Source organism: Fringilla coelebs (genome assembly GCF_963513975.1).
Source record: "Fringilla coelebs genome assembly, chromosome: 16".
NCBI lineage: Eukaryota > Metazoa > Chordata > Aves > Passeriformes > Fringillidae > Fringilla > Fringilla coelebs.
The window spans coordinates 7,817,094-7,833,186 of NC_140042.1; the positions used below are offsets into that span (position 1 = coordinate 7,817,094).

The following is a 16,093-nucleotide window of genomic DNA, read 5'->3' on the forward strand; positions in this document are numbered from 1 at the left end:
GTATTTCACAACAATTCCCCTTAAGATATACCTTTCACCTCTGCTGGTAACACAGATTACAAACATGTATATCTAAATTACTTTGAGAACTTTTATTTTTATCAACAACATTTTATGGTTTTATTATGAAAACAGATTACCTACATAGATTGTTGCTAGCAAAGCAATTTGAAAAACATATCTGAGCTGATGACACACAGCTAAGAGAAGAAACACACTCATTTGTGTCTGATTCAGCATTCTGAAGCCTAATAATGACTTATTTTTAAAACTACTGCAGAAAGTGCCTGAAGAATGTTCAGAAAAATCTGGTTATCTTTTAACTCTCAGTAGAATAAAGTAAGAAAGGCTAGATATAATTTTTTCCTCTTCACATTAGGCTTTTGAGACTTTTGGAGGTTTCATTTCTTTATTTGTCACACATGCTGTTATTTTCACACAAAAGGCAAGAATTGTTCCAAGAAATAAGCCTCTCTGAGACGATTTCTACAAGTTCACACAAAACCCACACCTCGTTCTCAGATGGAAAAAAGGTTCAGCATCTACTGACTTTACTTGCTCCAGTTCACACCAAGTTTTCACATTCAAGAGTAAAGCTGTGTTGTTTCCACTGCAGCCTGCGCAACTGCGTCCAGCCCCAGAACAAGCTGAGAGTTGGGGCTTGTGACCTAATGAGAGTTGACAAAGCATCGGAGTTTGTAGGCTTTAACAGCACCCAACACCAGCACGGGCTGTTAATACTGACGGAAGACATTGAAACTAAACTTATTTCCAAGCCAAGCGTCGGTGAGAGATGCCCAGCAGCCAGGACAGCCCCACACCTGGGGTGCGTGAGCCCCTTCTAGCGGGCTGATGGCAGGAGCCTTTACACCCTGCCGTGTATCTTCACGGAAAGTTTAAAACAAGCCTGGCTAAGAGGAACAGAAAGACTCAGCTGCCCCAAAATGCGATCCTGTTGGCTGCGGGCGCCCCCGGCGGGTGTGGGCCGGGGGAAGGCGTCCCCGGGGCAGCCTCACCACGCCCGCCAGCCCCGCTCCCTGCAGCCGCCGCCCCGCGGCGTCCGGAAACGGCAGCACCGGCGCGGGGCTCCGGCTTCCCCCGCAGACATGAGCGGGCTGGGGGCCGCCGCGGGGCCGGGATGGCAGCGAGACAGCGGCGGTGAGGGCGCGGGGCAGGCGGGGCGGCGGCAGCAGCGGCCGCAGGTGGCGGGGGATGGAGGCGCGGGACGGTGCGGGAGCGGAGCGAATGGCGCTGCTCTCGCCTCGCGGCGCTGCGGGGTCCCGGCTGCCCTGGTGCCGCGACCCCCGACCCGCAGCTCCTGTCTCTCTCTCGTAGGGCTCTTTCTCCTTGCCGAGGAGCCGCACGGCGCCGCACCTGTGGATTTCCTGCAGGAGCTGCCCAGCTGCCAGTCGGCGCGGAGGCGCCGCGGGGGCACCCAGGAGCGCCGGCCGGCCCTGCTGGGCACCGCCGGCAGCCGCGGGGACGCGGCCCGGGCGCTGCCGCGGGAGACAGACGAACCGGCGGAGATCCCTGCCAGAGAGCTCCCGGTGTGCATGGCAGACAAGAGGAGAGCAAGGTTAATTTTACGCGTTTCTTCCTTGGTTTGGTTTTTTTAATGACTTTTTCCTAAACACAACCCAGGTGCGCTGGAAGGGTGAAGGAGAACTGGGTTTGACTGTATCTGTTTCACCCTGTGGCATGTGATTCTGACAAAAGTGCCCGAGTGCTTTTGGCTGGCACTAGAGAGTCGCTGACTGGGGGCAGAAATAGGTTGAATTGGAAGAAATTAGTCAAAACTGGGAATTACCTGTAGCAAGCAAATGTGTTTCTCACTGTTTTTCGTTTTGGGTTTTTGGTACTACTTTTTTTTCTCAGAGTTTTGTGCTTTTAAGGGTCACTGTGAGTTATCTGCATGAACACGCACACCTCCCCCCTCTGCTGCTATGCGAGTGCCGCTGCTCTTGAGTCTGCTTTGCTGCTCTTACACAGTGCAGTGCTCTCTCTGCTGTGGATGTGTACAGTTGATAGGAAGCTTCCCAGGACCTTTGCTTCTTTTTATCTTCTCCCCCCACCCCATTCCTTTTTAAATGACTCTTTCCTGTGGGCTGTTCCTGCCCCCCGGGTGGTAACCCCCCGGAGAGAGGGATTGCAAAGACCTTGCTTTGCCCCGCCTGAATTTCAGTGCCTGTTCTCTCACGTCTCACTGCTGGGCTTAAAGCTGCTTTGAGGACAGAGGATACAGGATGTGGTTTTGCACTGTCAGACTACAGCTGCACCTTTAAATCGGGTACATTGGTTCAGCACAGGTTCTAGTCAGGTACAGGTTCTAGTTATAAACCAGAAGAGAGGTGGAAGTGCAATTGATGTCTGGTACTGCAGGGAGAACAAGAGCTACTCTGTTGCAAGAGCAGCGGCAAACAGCCTGACCCTGGAGTTTAACTCTATAGCCTGTACGCAAGAAACAGCAGCAGATCTAGGTCACAGTAAAGGAAAGTGCTCGAGACCTTGAATTTTTAGTTCAAGTTGGGTATCTAAAGTTCAGCTCTTCAAGAAAAAGGAACTGGAGGGAGGAGTGCAGTTGCAATGTCCCAGACTTGTTTACACATGTTAGCACTGAGAGATTCTGGTGGGGCTTCCTGGCGCTTCTACAGATCGGTGATCTGCATTTGTGCAGCAGCTGCCAACACAAAGTGCTTGGCACAAACATCTTGAGAGCTGAACACTCAACTTGTGTAGCTCAGATGAATGTGCAGCCCACGCTTCTATTTACAATGCAAACTGAGCATGGGCCAGACAGATCTGCAGAGTTAAGACACTGCGAACTGCAGCCTGTAGTTTCCACAGAATGAAATCTCTTGAGAGGAGCTATATTTGCTCTTAAAGCTGAGGTCATCTGCTGCCTGATTGATTGTTTGTATAGGTTCAATTTTGACTTCTCCCAAAATGCTCAAGCCATGAGGAAACAGGCAACACAGAGCACACATGGCAGTGCATCCCTTGGGAACATGAGTAGGGTTGACTACAAGTCTTTTAAAACTAAAACCTTGGTACCACAGTATTGTGTCCTCATGGGAACTTACTTAACTGCTGCCCTTCTTCAGTGGCATCAGAGGCTGGAAAAGAATTTGCTGCATACAAGTCCATTTTCAAGCTAGGTTTCTGTGAAGGTTTGTCTGGTTATAAGGTTTCTTAAAATAAACACTCATAATTCTCATTGATGCTGTTGCTGACCAGGCAGCATTTTAAAAAATGCAAATGTACTCATATAGTATGAAAATCCATAAGTGAGTGATTAAAATTACAGACAGTGGCACATTCTCAGTGTTTGTTTGCAGCTTGTTATTAGAGCAGTGCATCCCCAGAGGTGCTGGCAAAAATATTTTCTCAGATTCATTGAATTGGCACTTTCCAGCAAATATTTCAAAAAGCTGTAGTTGTCAATTTTTTGTTGTTGTTGTTGGGGGGGGTTTTCTTTGTTTATTTGTTTTTTCTCCAAGAGAGGTGAGTGTTTTTCATGAGACAGCTTGCCCTATTTGAATGAAGTTTGTGTTGCCATTACCAGCAAGATCAGATGGGGAGAGCTTGTGTGTCTGTAGCTATTCCCCTGAAGGCTGTGGGCAGGCTCCATCCTGCTAAGCCCTGTTACATGGAGTGAAAAATTATTTCTTGTGCTCACTAACTGTATTTCTGGATTCTTAGGCACTGTCAGCAGGCTGAAACAGAACATTTACCCAGATGGGAGAAATGGAGAAGAACTAGCAGAAAATCATTGAGAAAAGCACTCAGTGAAGTCAAGGGCTTGTCATCTTACCTGGTGCTTTGGAAACGGGATATTCGCTGCATAGAAGGTATTTCTTGTCTGATGTCCATTTCTCCTCTAGAAAGTTGCTTCTGTTATTGGCAGTTTTACCTGTGTGAGCATAGTTTCAGATATAACTACATGTGCTTAAGAAGTTACTTTCTTCCCTTACTATTGCTGAATGTAAAATCCATGATATGGTAGAAGGGAATATATTGGAAGAAATTATTACTGTGTCCAATCTGCATTTCAGTTACATTGCTAAAAGTCCATAGTACATAAAAGTAGCTTTAACAATGTTTCTTCGGTTCAGTGAAACTTACTTTATAATCTGCTCTCTCTGTATTTTCAATGGTTTTTTCATCTTAATTACTGGCACATGTTTCTTTTATTTCCAGGGAAATTTGGTACTGGCATCCAGTCCTACTTCTCCTTCCTGCGCTCTCTGGTCCTGCTGAACTTTATAATTTTTATCCTCATGTTCAGTTTTGTTACTCTTCCCACCATAATTTCTAAATATGGACTATTCAACAGTACCACTGCTTACATTTCTCCAAAGAACACAGGTAACCATCTTCTCTATGTACAGCTGTTGTAAGATTCCCCCTTTCCATCAGCTTCTTCTCTACCTCCCAGAAATAAAGGAAAGCCTTTTTATAAGTGTGGCGTGTTTGAATTAACGTGATCTTGCAGTTCAGTGGGCATTACCATTTGAGTGACTTTTCATACCTTTCTTTTGACAGATATCTGCACAATTTATAAACCTAGTGGTAATAAGGGACTTGTGTACTTCTATACTTACCTCAAAGATTTGCTCAGTGGCACTGTAAGTAATTAGTTGGGTTTTTAGATTTTTTAAAATTTGTCTCATGTAACATTTAAAATTTAAAAAAAAATTACTTGTGGAATGAAGCTTTGATAATTTTGAGAAACGGTAAGGCATATGCATCACTGGGGTATGTTATCTCTGAGAAGGGCAGTTTTCAAAATGACTTTTACTGAGCGAGCACAAGGCCTGGCTGGCCACATGCTGCAGCCTGTGCCTCTCCTCCCCAGCTGCTACCCCTTATTATTCTGGAGCACACTGCCTATTGTGCTCACTATATAGGGTCCCAGTGTCTGTGTCCTGCAGCTCTTTGGCTGGAGAGGGAAGGAATTTTAAGCCCACAGTGCCTGCACTACAGTTTGGTAGAGGCAATGGCAGTACTTAGAAGCTACAGACTTGTAGCTTGCTGGAGGCCCTAATTTTAAATTTACAACATTTACTTGCTTAATGCCATGTTGGATTTTATGGGCAGTTGTTGCTGCTACAAATTCTATTCCAACTTCATTTTCACAGGGGTTCCTTGAAGTGACAAGTTTGTTTTATGGCTATTACTCAATAGATGCTGTATCGATCAGTATCATGAGGTACAATTTGCCACTCGCATACCTGCTGGCTACCTTTGCCTACCTTGCCTTAAGTTTCCTCTGGATAATAAAGAGGTAAAGATGTTGGTGTTGTTTATTTACTCTTATTTGTTGCACAGTTTAGATTGTGTTCCTTCTTGAAGGGAACATACTATTTTCTAGAGCTGTTTGTGTGGAAATGGGGAATCTTTTGCCTGAGGATGCCGTGCCACAGTAGCATTTGGAGTGCTTGGGAAAAAGAAAACAATTTGAAGTATCAGTTTTTCATATATATGCATACCTATAAGTAAAAGCCCCTCAGCTATACTGAATTTGTTGGAGGATTTTTTTAGGGGTTTTTGATTGAGTTTTATTGTGCCATCTCAGTTTCCTTTGCTGGGTCTGGGTGAGGTGAGAAGGTGTGACTGTGGTGAAGTCCAGGTAGGAATAACCTCTATCAGTCAGGGCCAGCTGCTGTAGAATCTCACACTGTAAGAGTCCCAAACACTGGCTGGTATTAAACAAAGGTGACAGTTTGCTCACTGAGGAGATCATTTAGTCTTTGATCAGCCAGGTTCCTTGTGTGTGTTTTTCCTGTGCATGAAATACATCTTCTCACGAATTTTTCTCTAGGTCTGTGGAAGGCTTTAAGCACAACTTAGTGCACGAAGCAGATCCATTTCAGAGTTACTGTAACAAAGTCTTTGCAGGCTGGGACTTCTGCATTACAGATCCAAGTGCAGCCTGGCTGAAACATCGCAGCTTGCAACATGAGCTCCAGGTGAGTAACTTCTGCTTTTTGTGATTATGGTTTCATACAGCCTAGATGGCTAAAAAAGAGATGTGTGCAATTTTGCAGATAAGGGAATAAAGTTAAGAAGGATTGAAGGTGCTTGTTTTGGGGGTGCAGCCCACATCCTCTTGCATGCTTTCTAGGTAGCTGGAGTCCTGCAGCGTGGGAAGGATTGGCACGGATGTTGGTGGCCCTTCGCCCATGCACTGGGGACCAACGCCAGCCTGTTCGCTGCTTTTCTTATCTTCCTCTTCCTCACACTCCAGTCCTGCTTCCTGTGTTAGTTTCTGCATAGTCCAACAGGAAAAGCTGTCCCAGCTGCAGGCAAACCCTGCAGGGCTGAGTTTGAACATTCTGGGGTTTTAGCATGCAGTGCAGTAAGCAGTAATCTGGGGAGAAATAAAATTCAGATGGTGCTGTTTGTACTGCTTGAGAGTAATGTTTCTGTAAGAAGATACTGAAAAATTCTCACTAGGTGTCTTTGGCACACATGAACATACAAAATGCTGATGCAGCTATAGATTTCCCAAATCATAAAGCTCTGAAAAAAGTCTGAAAGGTTCTTTTGGTAAAACGAGGACCTTCTTTTTGCTCTCTGTACACTGGAAGCAGAGATTTGTGTAGTAAAAAAATTACCTTTGAGAAGATGCTTCCACTTCAAACCACAAAGCAGTAATTACAGATTTCATGAATTACAGTGAGTTGCTTTCTGCTGTAGTGAAGTTCACAATCGTATATTTTCATCACAGAATCAGAACCTCCTTCACTTGATACACTTTTGCCTCCAGAACACACATCTTAGAAGAACTAGCCCCTTAATATTACTGTTTGATGGACATAAGTCCTCAGAAAATACACTTATATGGGGGTTATGTGGGTTTGCCCAGGTTAAATTGCCTTCACAGGAGATACTGTATTTTCTTGTTAGTTAAGGTGAAACACACCAAGTTTGCATGACAAGCTGCTCAAGACTGTACTTTCTTCTTTCAGTGCCATCCCCCTGTTTTCCTTCACAAAGTGTAAAGGAATTTTGAGCCATAGTGGTGCAGGCTGGTTACTTACCTGCAGAAGTAATGAGATGAGTGACTGGTTTACCCATTTCAGAGTTCAGTTTCAAGCTGAGATCAGTCTCTCTCAACAAACAGGCAAACTGTCCCAAAGACAAGTGTCCTGCAATCCTCTTGTCTCTACTGTATCAGTAACTCATTTCCCCGGGGAAATGTGTTACTGATACAGTAGAGACAAGAGGATTGCAGGACACTTGTCTTTGGCTACAGAGCCCTCAGCTCGAAGAGGCTGAGCACACAGGGGCTTCCATTCCTGCATGGACCTGTTTTGTCAAAGAAAAGACACTCTGTTCTGTGTGCTTGAGCAGGCACTGGAGTGACTCTCCTGCAAGAAGCTAGAGATTTGCACTTCTTGGGGGTAGAAGACATGGTGTTAAGTGTTGTATGCTGCAAAAAAGGACTGCGTCTCTTTTTCCTTTTCTTTGTAGACAGACTTGCAGGAAGAAAAACTGAAGCAAAAAATAGCTGAGAGGAGAATGGGAGAAAAGCTTCGCATCTATTCTCTGAGAATATTTATAAATATAATGGTCATTGCCATTTTATCAGGATGTTTTTACTCAATTTATAGAGTAACTGTCTTCTCTCAAGAAAACTCCAACGTGAGTACAAGAAATGACACCAAGTCAGATTTGGTGAAGGCTGGGGATTACGGCAAGAGGAAATATTGTGAAAGAGTCAAGTATCTTAATATAGCGCCTTTCATGCAGGGATCTGAAAATGCTTTCTACAGACTTAGAATTTTTTTAGTAGATAAGAGCAGGAAAGATCAAGGGCCATGTGCCAAAAAAGCCTCCCCAGTAATGTCTCCCATTACTGCAGAGGCTTCAGTGTTGAGTGCCTTGGAGCTGATGAAAAGCAGCCCTCACTACCCTACCCTTGTAACTGTGCTCACCTCACTGTGATCTGCTGGGTCTGGACAGTGAAGTGGCTGGGAGAACTGACCTGGTTAAATCAAACTTCATCATGATCCATTTCACGTGATCTGGTTCACTGTCAGCTGCAAAAATGCACTTCAGGGGAAGGCAGAGTGAAGATTGTGATCTGTCTTGTGGCTTGAGTTACCCTGTGTGAGGAAACAGGAAGGCTTTGATCACAGAGCAGTTTTCAGAAGCAAAAGTTCTTGCATCACTAGCAGAAAGAATCAGGTTGGGTTGGTTTCACCTCTGGCAGGACAAGCAGATGGAAAGAGTGGTTCAGAAGCAGAACAAAGCAGACAAGCTTTTGGTTATGACAGCTTCACAAAAGTAATTGACTTCTCTGTAGGACCTCAGGGTTTGATTAGTCTGGTAGAAATGGGGACCACAATGTTTCTCTCCCCTGTGTAAGTTCCTGGTGTGATGGACTTAGCTGTTCACAAGGAAAGTTGTGCTCATGGTGGACCTAACTCTGAACTTCACTAAACTGCCAGGATTGCAGGGACAGAAGCAGGAAATGGGCACTAAATGAGTTTGTGTCAGAGGTATTGTTTGAGGGCAGAGAAGAGGACTGCACAACACTGAACAACTTCAAGAACAGCTTCACTTATTGTGGGCTTTAAGTAGAAGGGTTGATATCTTGACATTGTCTTAATGAGCACTTAGAGGAACTTGTCAGGATGGTAGGAAAGTCAGGGGAGCTGCTTGGCACCAGTAAGAATAAATTGAAAAGTGTCTGCGCTTGGAATAGCTGTAAAACCTGGTAGTCTTGGTGCTGGTTAACAACAGTCAGACACAAACCTTAGTAAGTTGAACCTCTTTAAACAAGCTTTGAGGAAGCATAGAAATACTCTTACCTGGAGGGGGAGGGTGTTCCTGATGAAAGGAGCAGGAGAAAGCAGGGGTATGTAGCAGCAAACTGCAGAGATAGCAGTGATCAGGCTCCTATAAAGGATAGAGATTTGTTTTCCATGAAATTTGCTTGTCTGGAGGTGTTCAGAATCAGCCCTGGTTTGCCATTCATGTTACACCTGGTGTTGATTCTTATTACCAATGCAAATGTCAGTGGAGGCTGAAGACAGAGTAAGAGATGCTGCCTGGATCCTGGGCAAGGCAGGCTGGAGACAGCACCCTCAGGAAGGTGTGTTTCTCTAAGCATTGTGTTTGTCTCCTCTCTTCTCCTGCAGGACATTGACAATGCAAACTCCCAGGTTAATCTCTTAGTGCAGTATTTGCCTTCCATGGTGATCACACTGGCCAACTTCATTGGTCCTCTGATCTTTGCATTTCTGATCAAATTTGAAGAATATACACCAGCCTTTGAAATCAAGCTGACACTCTTGAGGTAAAGATGGTTTTATTGTGGCTTTGGATGTTTCAACAACTTCTTTTTGGTAGGCTGTATGTATTGTAAACATTGAAACATCAAGAAGCAGAGAAATTGGCACTGGAAAGCAAGGAGGCATTGTTTTGCCAATGTTTAGTTGGAAACTTTAAATCTGGGAACAATATGTTTTGATGACAGTGCAGTGCAACCATCTCAGTGTCCAAGTTTTTTTCTTGGTCCCATTTAGCTGTGTGGTCTGGACATCTTCAACCTGAATAAATAGTCAGTAGAGAACTTATGGCTGCAGAGCTGTGGATTCATTGCTTTGCATGCAGCAGTTCCCTGAACGAGCAAAAGTGAGTGTACAGCAGTGACTGAGGTACAGCTTTGCTCAAGGCAGAAGTTAAAAGTTTTGGGGTAAAAGGTACTTCAGTGTAAGAGCTGGTGTTTGGCAGCTTAAGGCAGTAAAATCTGGGTTGAAGCACCTGAACTCTGCAAGTCCATGCTTTGTATTTGGGATTTGGCCAAGTGCTTCAGAAGGCCTGAAGCTATATGAAATGGAAATACTGAACACAGAACTGTACCTGATGGAATTGCACGTCATTCCAGCATCAAGATCTACAGCTGAAATGACTGATATAGGAACATTGTTGAGAAAAGAAACAAGGGACTGTAGCCTAAAGCTAGGAAGGTCAAAAGCAATTTTAACTTACTTCTAAGGAAAGAAATGTGTTTATTATCTGGCTGGCTGCCCTGTTAAAGGTCTGCATGACCCTTCTGTGTTTTAAGGCTTCCTTGGACTCCTGTACAAGGTGAGCCAAGTATTAAATGGCTGGGTTTTGGCACATTTGGAGTTAGGTTGTGCCTTTCTTCCAGGTGTGTCTTCGTGCGGTTGGCCAGTATTGGCGTTCTCTTGTTCTCGCTGTGGAGTCAGATCTCCGACTGTGGCAGTGACAAGTGTAAGCCCTGTGGATACAATTACAAACTCTATCCTGTAAGCAGATTTATCTTGGTGTTTAATCATCTGAGCTTGTGAACAGAGATTTGTTTTCCATGAGAGTTGCTTGTCTAGAGGTGTTCAGTCAGAGCCCTGGGGTTGCTGTTCATGCTATACCTGGTGTTGATTCCCACTGCTCAGTGCAAACCAGTACAGTTGTTACACATCTATCTTTTGCTTGTGTAAAACTCTGATTAGAGTTAGTCCAGTGGCACATGATTCCTTAGCACAGACTTTCTGTCCACCATGAGGACTGTCTGAGGTAGCTGTGTTTTGGAGACGTTGTGTTACTGCCCTTTTGTGGCATTAAAGCAAATGGGTTTTGCTCAAAATAACCACCCCCCCCCCCCCCCCCCAAAAAAAAAACCCAACCACCAAAACCAAACACACCCAGCCACACCACCCCCCCCCCCACTGCTCCACCTCACAGAAAAACCCCAAAATCAAACAAACAAAAAAAAAAAAAACCAAAAGTGAAAAGCTTGGCACGGGAGCTTTAAAACACTTGAATGTTTTAGAGATTGGAGTTAATAGCATTTGAACCTTCATGGTGTTAACTGAGATGATTATTGCTTTTCCACTTGTTTATTTAGACTGCTAATCTTGTTTTTCCTGACTTGTTTTTATAGTGCTGGGAATCTGATGTTGGACGAGAAATGTACAAACTGATGATATTTGATTTTATTGTAATTCTTGCTGTGGCCCTGTTTGCAGACTTCCCCAGAAAGTATGTATCTCTGCTTTTTGAGCATATTTTTACAAATGACATATGAAACATTTTATTTTTTCCTGCTTTACTTTCCCCATATTGCTAACCAAATTACTAGTTTTAAAATAAAGCATAAACATATTTCTGGTGGTTTGAGCACCTGTTTGCTATTCACATGGCTGTATAGGTTTTGATATTTGAGAGCTTTTTTCTTCAGACCTTTTCTGTTATGTTGTCTAATGCTTAAATCCTATGTTGTGTGTTAGAATGCATCTAAATTCTACAATTTCAGTTTAGGACTAAAAATATTCTTTGGTTTCAGGTTGTTAGTTACTCATTGCTCTTGCAAGCTTGTTCAGTGGTTTGGACATAAGGAATTTGAAATTTCTGACAATGTCCTGGAAATCATTTATGGGCAGACGATTTGCTTCATTGGAACCTTCTTTTCACCACTTCTTCCTGCAATAGCAACTATAAAATACTTCATCATCTTCTATGTTAAAAAGGTAATGAGGGCATGTGCTTGATAAAAAATTGAGTATAACTCTGTGGTATTTGTAATCCAGGCATATAGATATGCAGGTGATTTAAAATCAACAAAAACCCCTAAAACCACCTGTGGATGCAGTGGATGGAATGAGTCAATGATATTCCATTTTCAGTAAGGTTTTGTGCTTTTAACAGATGGTAGAATTTTGAAATCAAGCAAAGCCACGTTTCAATTACTACTTCTCAAATTATTCGCCCTTTTTTTTAAAAAAAAGTTTTTTCTGTAACAAAGCTAGTTTATAAGACTTTCCTGCAGCAGTCTATTTACTAGCAACACAGCTTGGAACTTGGACAAAATTTTGCAAAACTGCTAACAGTTTGGGAGCAAAATGGAAAATCCAAGCTGGGTTGGATGTTCATGTGATTTCTGACTATCAGAAGTTTTGCTCAGCGACCTCACAGCTCCTTCTGTGCCTCCAACTCTTGCTGATACTTTAGGTCTTGCATGAGGGGATGTATCCAGTGAAGATCTGGCAGAACAAAGCCAACAGCAGTGCCACGGGTCATACACCAAATGCCTGTCAGTTGACTCTGTGCAAATGTGTGAGGTCCTCTGGATCAAATTCTTACACAAATTAGGAGACAGTGCCTTACACCAAAATGTAAGGCAATCTTGTCTTAGCCTTTTTGAGCCCATACATATCAACGGAGGTAGTTGTGTGGTGGCTGGTGGCATGTTAGAGAATGGGAAATTCAGTTACTGAGGGAAGTATATTTGGGTGTATATCTATACAGATGTACTGGTAACAGTTTTACTCACCTTCCCTCTTCAGATTGTTTTGAAACACACACGCAAACCTGCAGCAAAGCCTATAAGGGCATCAAGTTCCAACTTTTTCTTCCTGGTGGTGCTGTTGATTGGGCTCCTCTTGGCTTTTGTCCCTCTGACATTCAGCATAGCACGGTAAGTGACAATTTTAAGTTATGTGAAGTTGACACTTGTTTAAAGCTTGTCAGTTCTGTAAAAGCAGACACACAGCTTTAGAATGATTAATGGAATAAATATATAGGGTATAACACATAAACTTATAGCTTAGTTCAGATAAACAAAAATTACAGTTTTATAGACATAGGACACTTCTATGGCATCACCAAACTGGTGCTGGGTTTGTGCTGGATTATTTTATCTTTACATTTTGGTGTAACATCTTTCTATTCTGCTTCTTTGACAGTATCCCCTCTTCCAAGGCATGTGGGCCATTCATGAATTTTAACACTTCGTGGGAAGTTATCCCAGATACAATACTTCGGTTTCCAATAGGTCTGCAGCAGTTCCTTTTTGGCATTTCATCAGAAGCCTTTGCAGTGCCTTTTTTTGTGATCCTTTGGTGAGTGCTGTGGAGATTTGATTCCCTTATGCAGCTTCATTTCCTTGTTTACTGAGCTCGTACCAAGCATCTATTAGGCCAGATTTTCCATTTGCAGTCAAAAGCATCAAAACCCATATGAATCCTCAGCCCTTATGTCTTTGCCCATGTGTTCATACTCATCAGCTTCCATTTCCTCTTGCACATCCCATATTCAACAATGTCCTTCTCAAAAATGTTAACTGTGAATCCTCTGCAAATTAGTACTGTAAGCCCTGTGATCACAACTCCTATCCACAAACCCTAATCTGACAAAACAAAACTCCCAAAGCAGTCATTCTGTAAGATAAAATTCAGTGTAGAATCATAGAATTTTTAAGGTTGGATGCCACCTGTAGAGAGAGTCTAACCCAATTCTCCTGTTCAAAACAGGGTCAAGTAGAGCAGGAACCATACCCAGTTAGATTTTCAGTATCTCCAAAGATACAGATTCCACAACACTGTTCCAGGGCCTGGTCAGTCTTCCAATAAAAAGGGGTGTTTTTCTTAAGTTTAAATGGATTTTTTTGCATTTCATTTTAACTAAACTGTTTGAAAATTTTGGAGCCTTATTACCTGATGCTTTCTAAAACTTCTAGGCTTGAAAAAACCATGTGACTTATTTAGGACTCCACACAGCCCTTCCTTTTGAAGCACACATTTATGTGTTCTCCTGAACTGAGCTTGTTATTACATACATAGGAAATCTCAAGTCCTCCCTTTTTGTTTGTTGTTTACAGCATCATTATGTTCTATGTTATTGCCTTGGCTCAAGCACACAAACGAGGGGTTGAACAGCTGAGAGAACAACTGGTTTTGGTAAGATCTGACCCAACACTTTACTCACACAACAAAGAGAACTTTAGGGGTACAGAAATGAGAGGAATATTGGTTTTCATAGTCTCCTGGATATTTGGTGTTTGCAACAGGAAGTAAAAAATATTTTACAAATTACCCAGGAAAAATAACCAAAGCATTGTGGTATTTCTCAGTGGAGTTGATTTCCTTGGGTACCAGCTGCAGCTGCAACAAGGTCTGGTTATATCAGGCAACACACATGCAAGAGATGTGCCCCTGAGAAGCTGTGTCCCTATTTTTCATCTGTTGCCTTATTTAAATACAATAATTATCTGAATGGTTTTTTTCCTGCCAAAGAACCTGAATCCAGTGTTTCTTGTCCTCTCCACCATCTTGCACAACCTCCACTTCTGTTTTATTCTCTGCCCTCACAAACAGGCACATAACTCCTTACCTTGCTCTCCAGGCCTGTATTTCTATTGCATCTTTTCTGGTCTTGCTCTTGAGAGTAGGCCCAGAAGTGCTTGAGCAGGTACTGAAAGTGGAACAAGTCAGCACTCCCAGCCCTTTGGAGAAGGGTGCCAGAGCAGAAATGCTGCTTTGTGGCCATCCAAAGCCACTGCCAGGTTTGGCAGCATTCGTGTGCTGTGATCTGACAAACTGCTGGAGTCAGAACTCAGCCTCAGCAGTGAGACTTCTCACTTTCTTATTAAATAGCTCATTTCTGGATATATGCTTCTTTCAGACATGGCATTTAACAACCTGTGTGCAGAAAAACACTTACTGGGGGAGCTTTTTCAGGAGTGAGAAATTTAGGAACAAAAGCCTTCCTGCTTTTTGAAGGGTTTACAAATCAGCTGGGAATTCTAAAAATTCTTCTGTGATTTTTATTTTTGTTTGCTTGCTCTTGTTCAACTTCCAGGAAGCATGGTTTTAAATTTTGAGGTGTGTGAGATGTTTTTACTAGGCTCAATGCAGAACTGGTAATGTGTAACCTGAGATGAGATAAATGAAGTCAAGGCCATTGTAAGCTTGAAATTGTTCAGGCAGTTGAGAGTGTGCTGGGGGAGCACAATGTGGTGAGTGCACCTATTTCTAATGAAGAAATGAGCTGTTTTAGGTGACTTGTATTAACACTGTTCATGTGGAGCATTCTTGTTCTTCTGTCTTTCCAGGAGGGTCGTGACAAGATGTTCCTAATCAGAAAGATAGCAGAAGCTCAAAAGGAGCCTTGAAAACCACAAAACCCAAAGAACTTGACTTCCTAAAACTCCCAGAACGAGAAGATAACAGCAGAAGCATTTGCAGTTTCTAAAACCTGTGCAGCCGACTGGCACCCTGGGACTGTGGTCTGTGTGATGGGTGCTTGTGGTCTGAGGCTTAATGTTTCCAAAACTTGGAAATTCAGCTGATTTACACTGTGTTAGAGCTGTTCAAAAAAGGATATTTTAACGCTCATACAGCTTCAGGGTTGTTGGGATTTGTTACATCCCTATTTTTTCAGGGAGTTTGGGTAAAATATGATCAGAACTGAAACCCTTTTGTACTGTTTTTACTATGCTTTTGTACTGTTTTAATTATGCTATAAGAATCACGAGCGAGGGAAAAGGTATGGTTTTATATGTTTTCATTTGCTTTGGTTTTAAAAAAGATGTATGGAAGTATGTTGAAATAGTGCATAGGAAAAGAAAATATGGCATGAGTTTGAAATCAGTTTTCTAAATATTTTTAGAGGTGAGGGTTTGCTATTTATGCTGCTCTGAAGTAGAAAGAGCAGTTGAACACTGGATAGCTGGTCATAAAAGGGTTCAGAGAAAATAAACTGATAAAAGAGCTTTGAATTAATGCTTGAGATAGGAAGAAGCCAGCAGGCACAGCACTGCGGGGCACCAGCCTTGCTGCTGTGGAGGGGCTTTTTTGGGTTTTTTTTAACGTTTTAAGTCATTATTATTTGTGTTTTATTCTTGTATGAGCATCTTGACTACTGGTCTATGTGTTTTAAAATGTGAATATTTCAGAGTTAAATTATTGGTTGGCAATACTGTGTCAGTACCCCTTAATTTCCCATTTTCTCTGTTTTACCTGAACTTCTGGGACCAAGTGTGTCAGACAACCGTCCCTGTAGGCTACTAACCCAGTCCTTTATTTTAAGACTGTGATTAAGGATTTCTTGGACAAAACTGCGTTTATTGCTTGAAATCTGCATTAGTCCGCTCTTAGTTAATGTGAGACACTATCTTTTTCATATAATATTTTGGAATGTTTTCTGTGCTCATTTTTAAGGAACGACGGTTCAATAAACCCTATCTATTTATTTTACCTTACCGCCTGGCGCCGTTCGCTCGCTGTGCCTGTGGGGGCCGGCCTGGGGCTGCCTCAGCGCCGCTCCCGCCCCGCCCTCAGCG

General features: G+C 42.9%; 2 protein-coding genes across 2 annotated transcripts in view; one reads left to right on the forward strand and one right to left on the reverse strand.

Moving 5' to 3' along the window:
* TMC5 (transmembrane channel like 5) overlaps positions 1-16,093 on the reverse strand; it is a 130,709-nt gene that overhangs the window by 26,840 nt on the left and 87,776 nt on the right. The gene's annotated exons all lie outside the window — the stretch shown is intronic.
* TMC7 (transmembrane channel like 7) lies at positions 1,060-15,985 on the forward strand. The gene is made up of 16 exons (XM_084216388.1): positions 1,060-1,158; positions 1,336-1,576; positions 3,700-3,848; positions 4,198-4,365; positions 4,543-4,625; positions 5,139-5,284; positions 5,822-5,969; positions 7,477-7,647; positions 9,150-9,307; positions 10,166-10,283; positions 10,916-11,013; positions 11,318-11,501; positions 12,318-12,448; positions 12,717-12,872; positions 13,631-13,709; positions 14,864-15,985. Exons 1-16 carry the CDS (start codon positions 1,107-1,109, stop codon positions 14,921-14,923), a joined length of 2,142 nt encoding a protein of 713 aa, XP_084072514.1. The 5' UTR covers positions 1,060-1,106; the 3' UTR covers positions 14,924-15,985.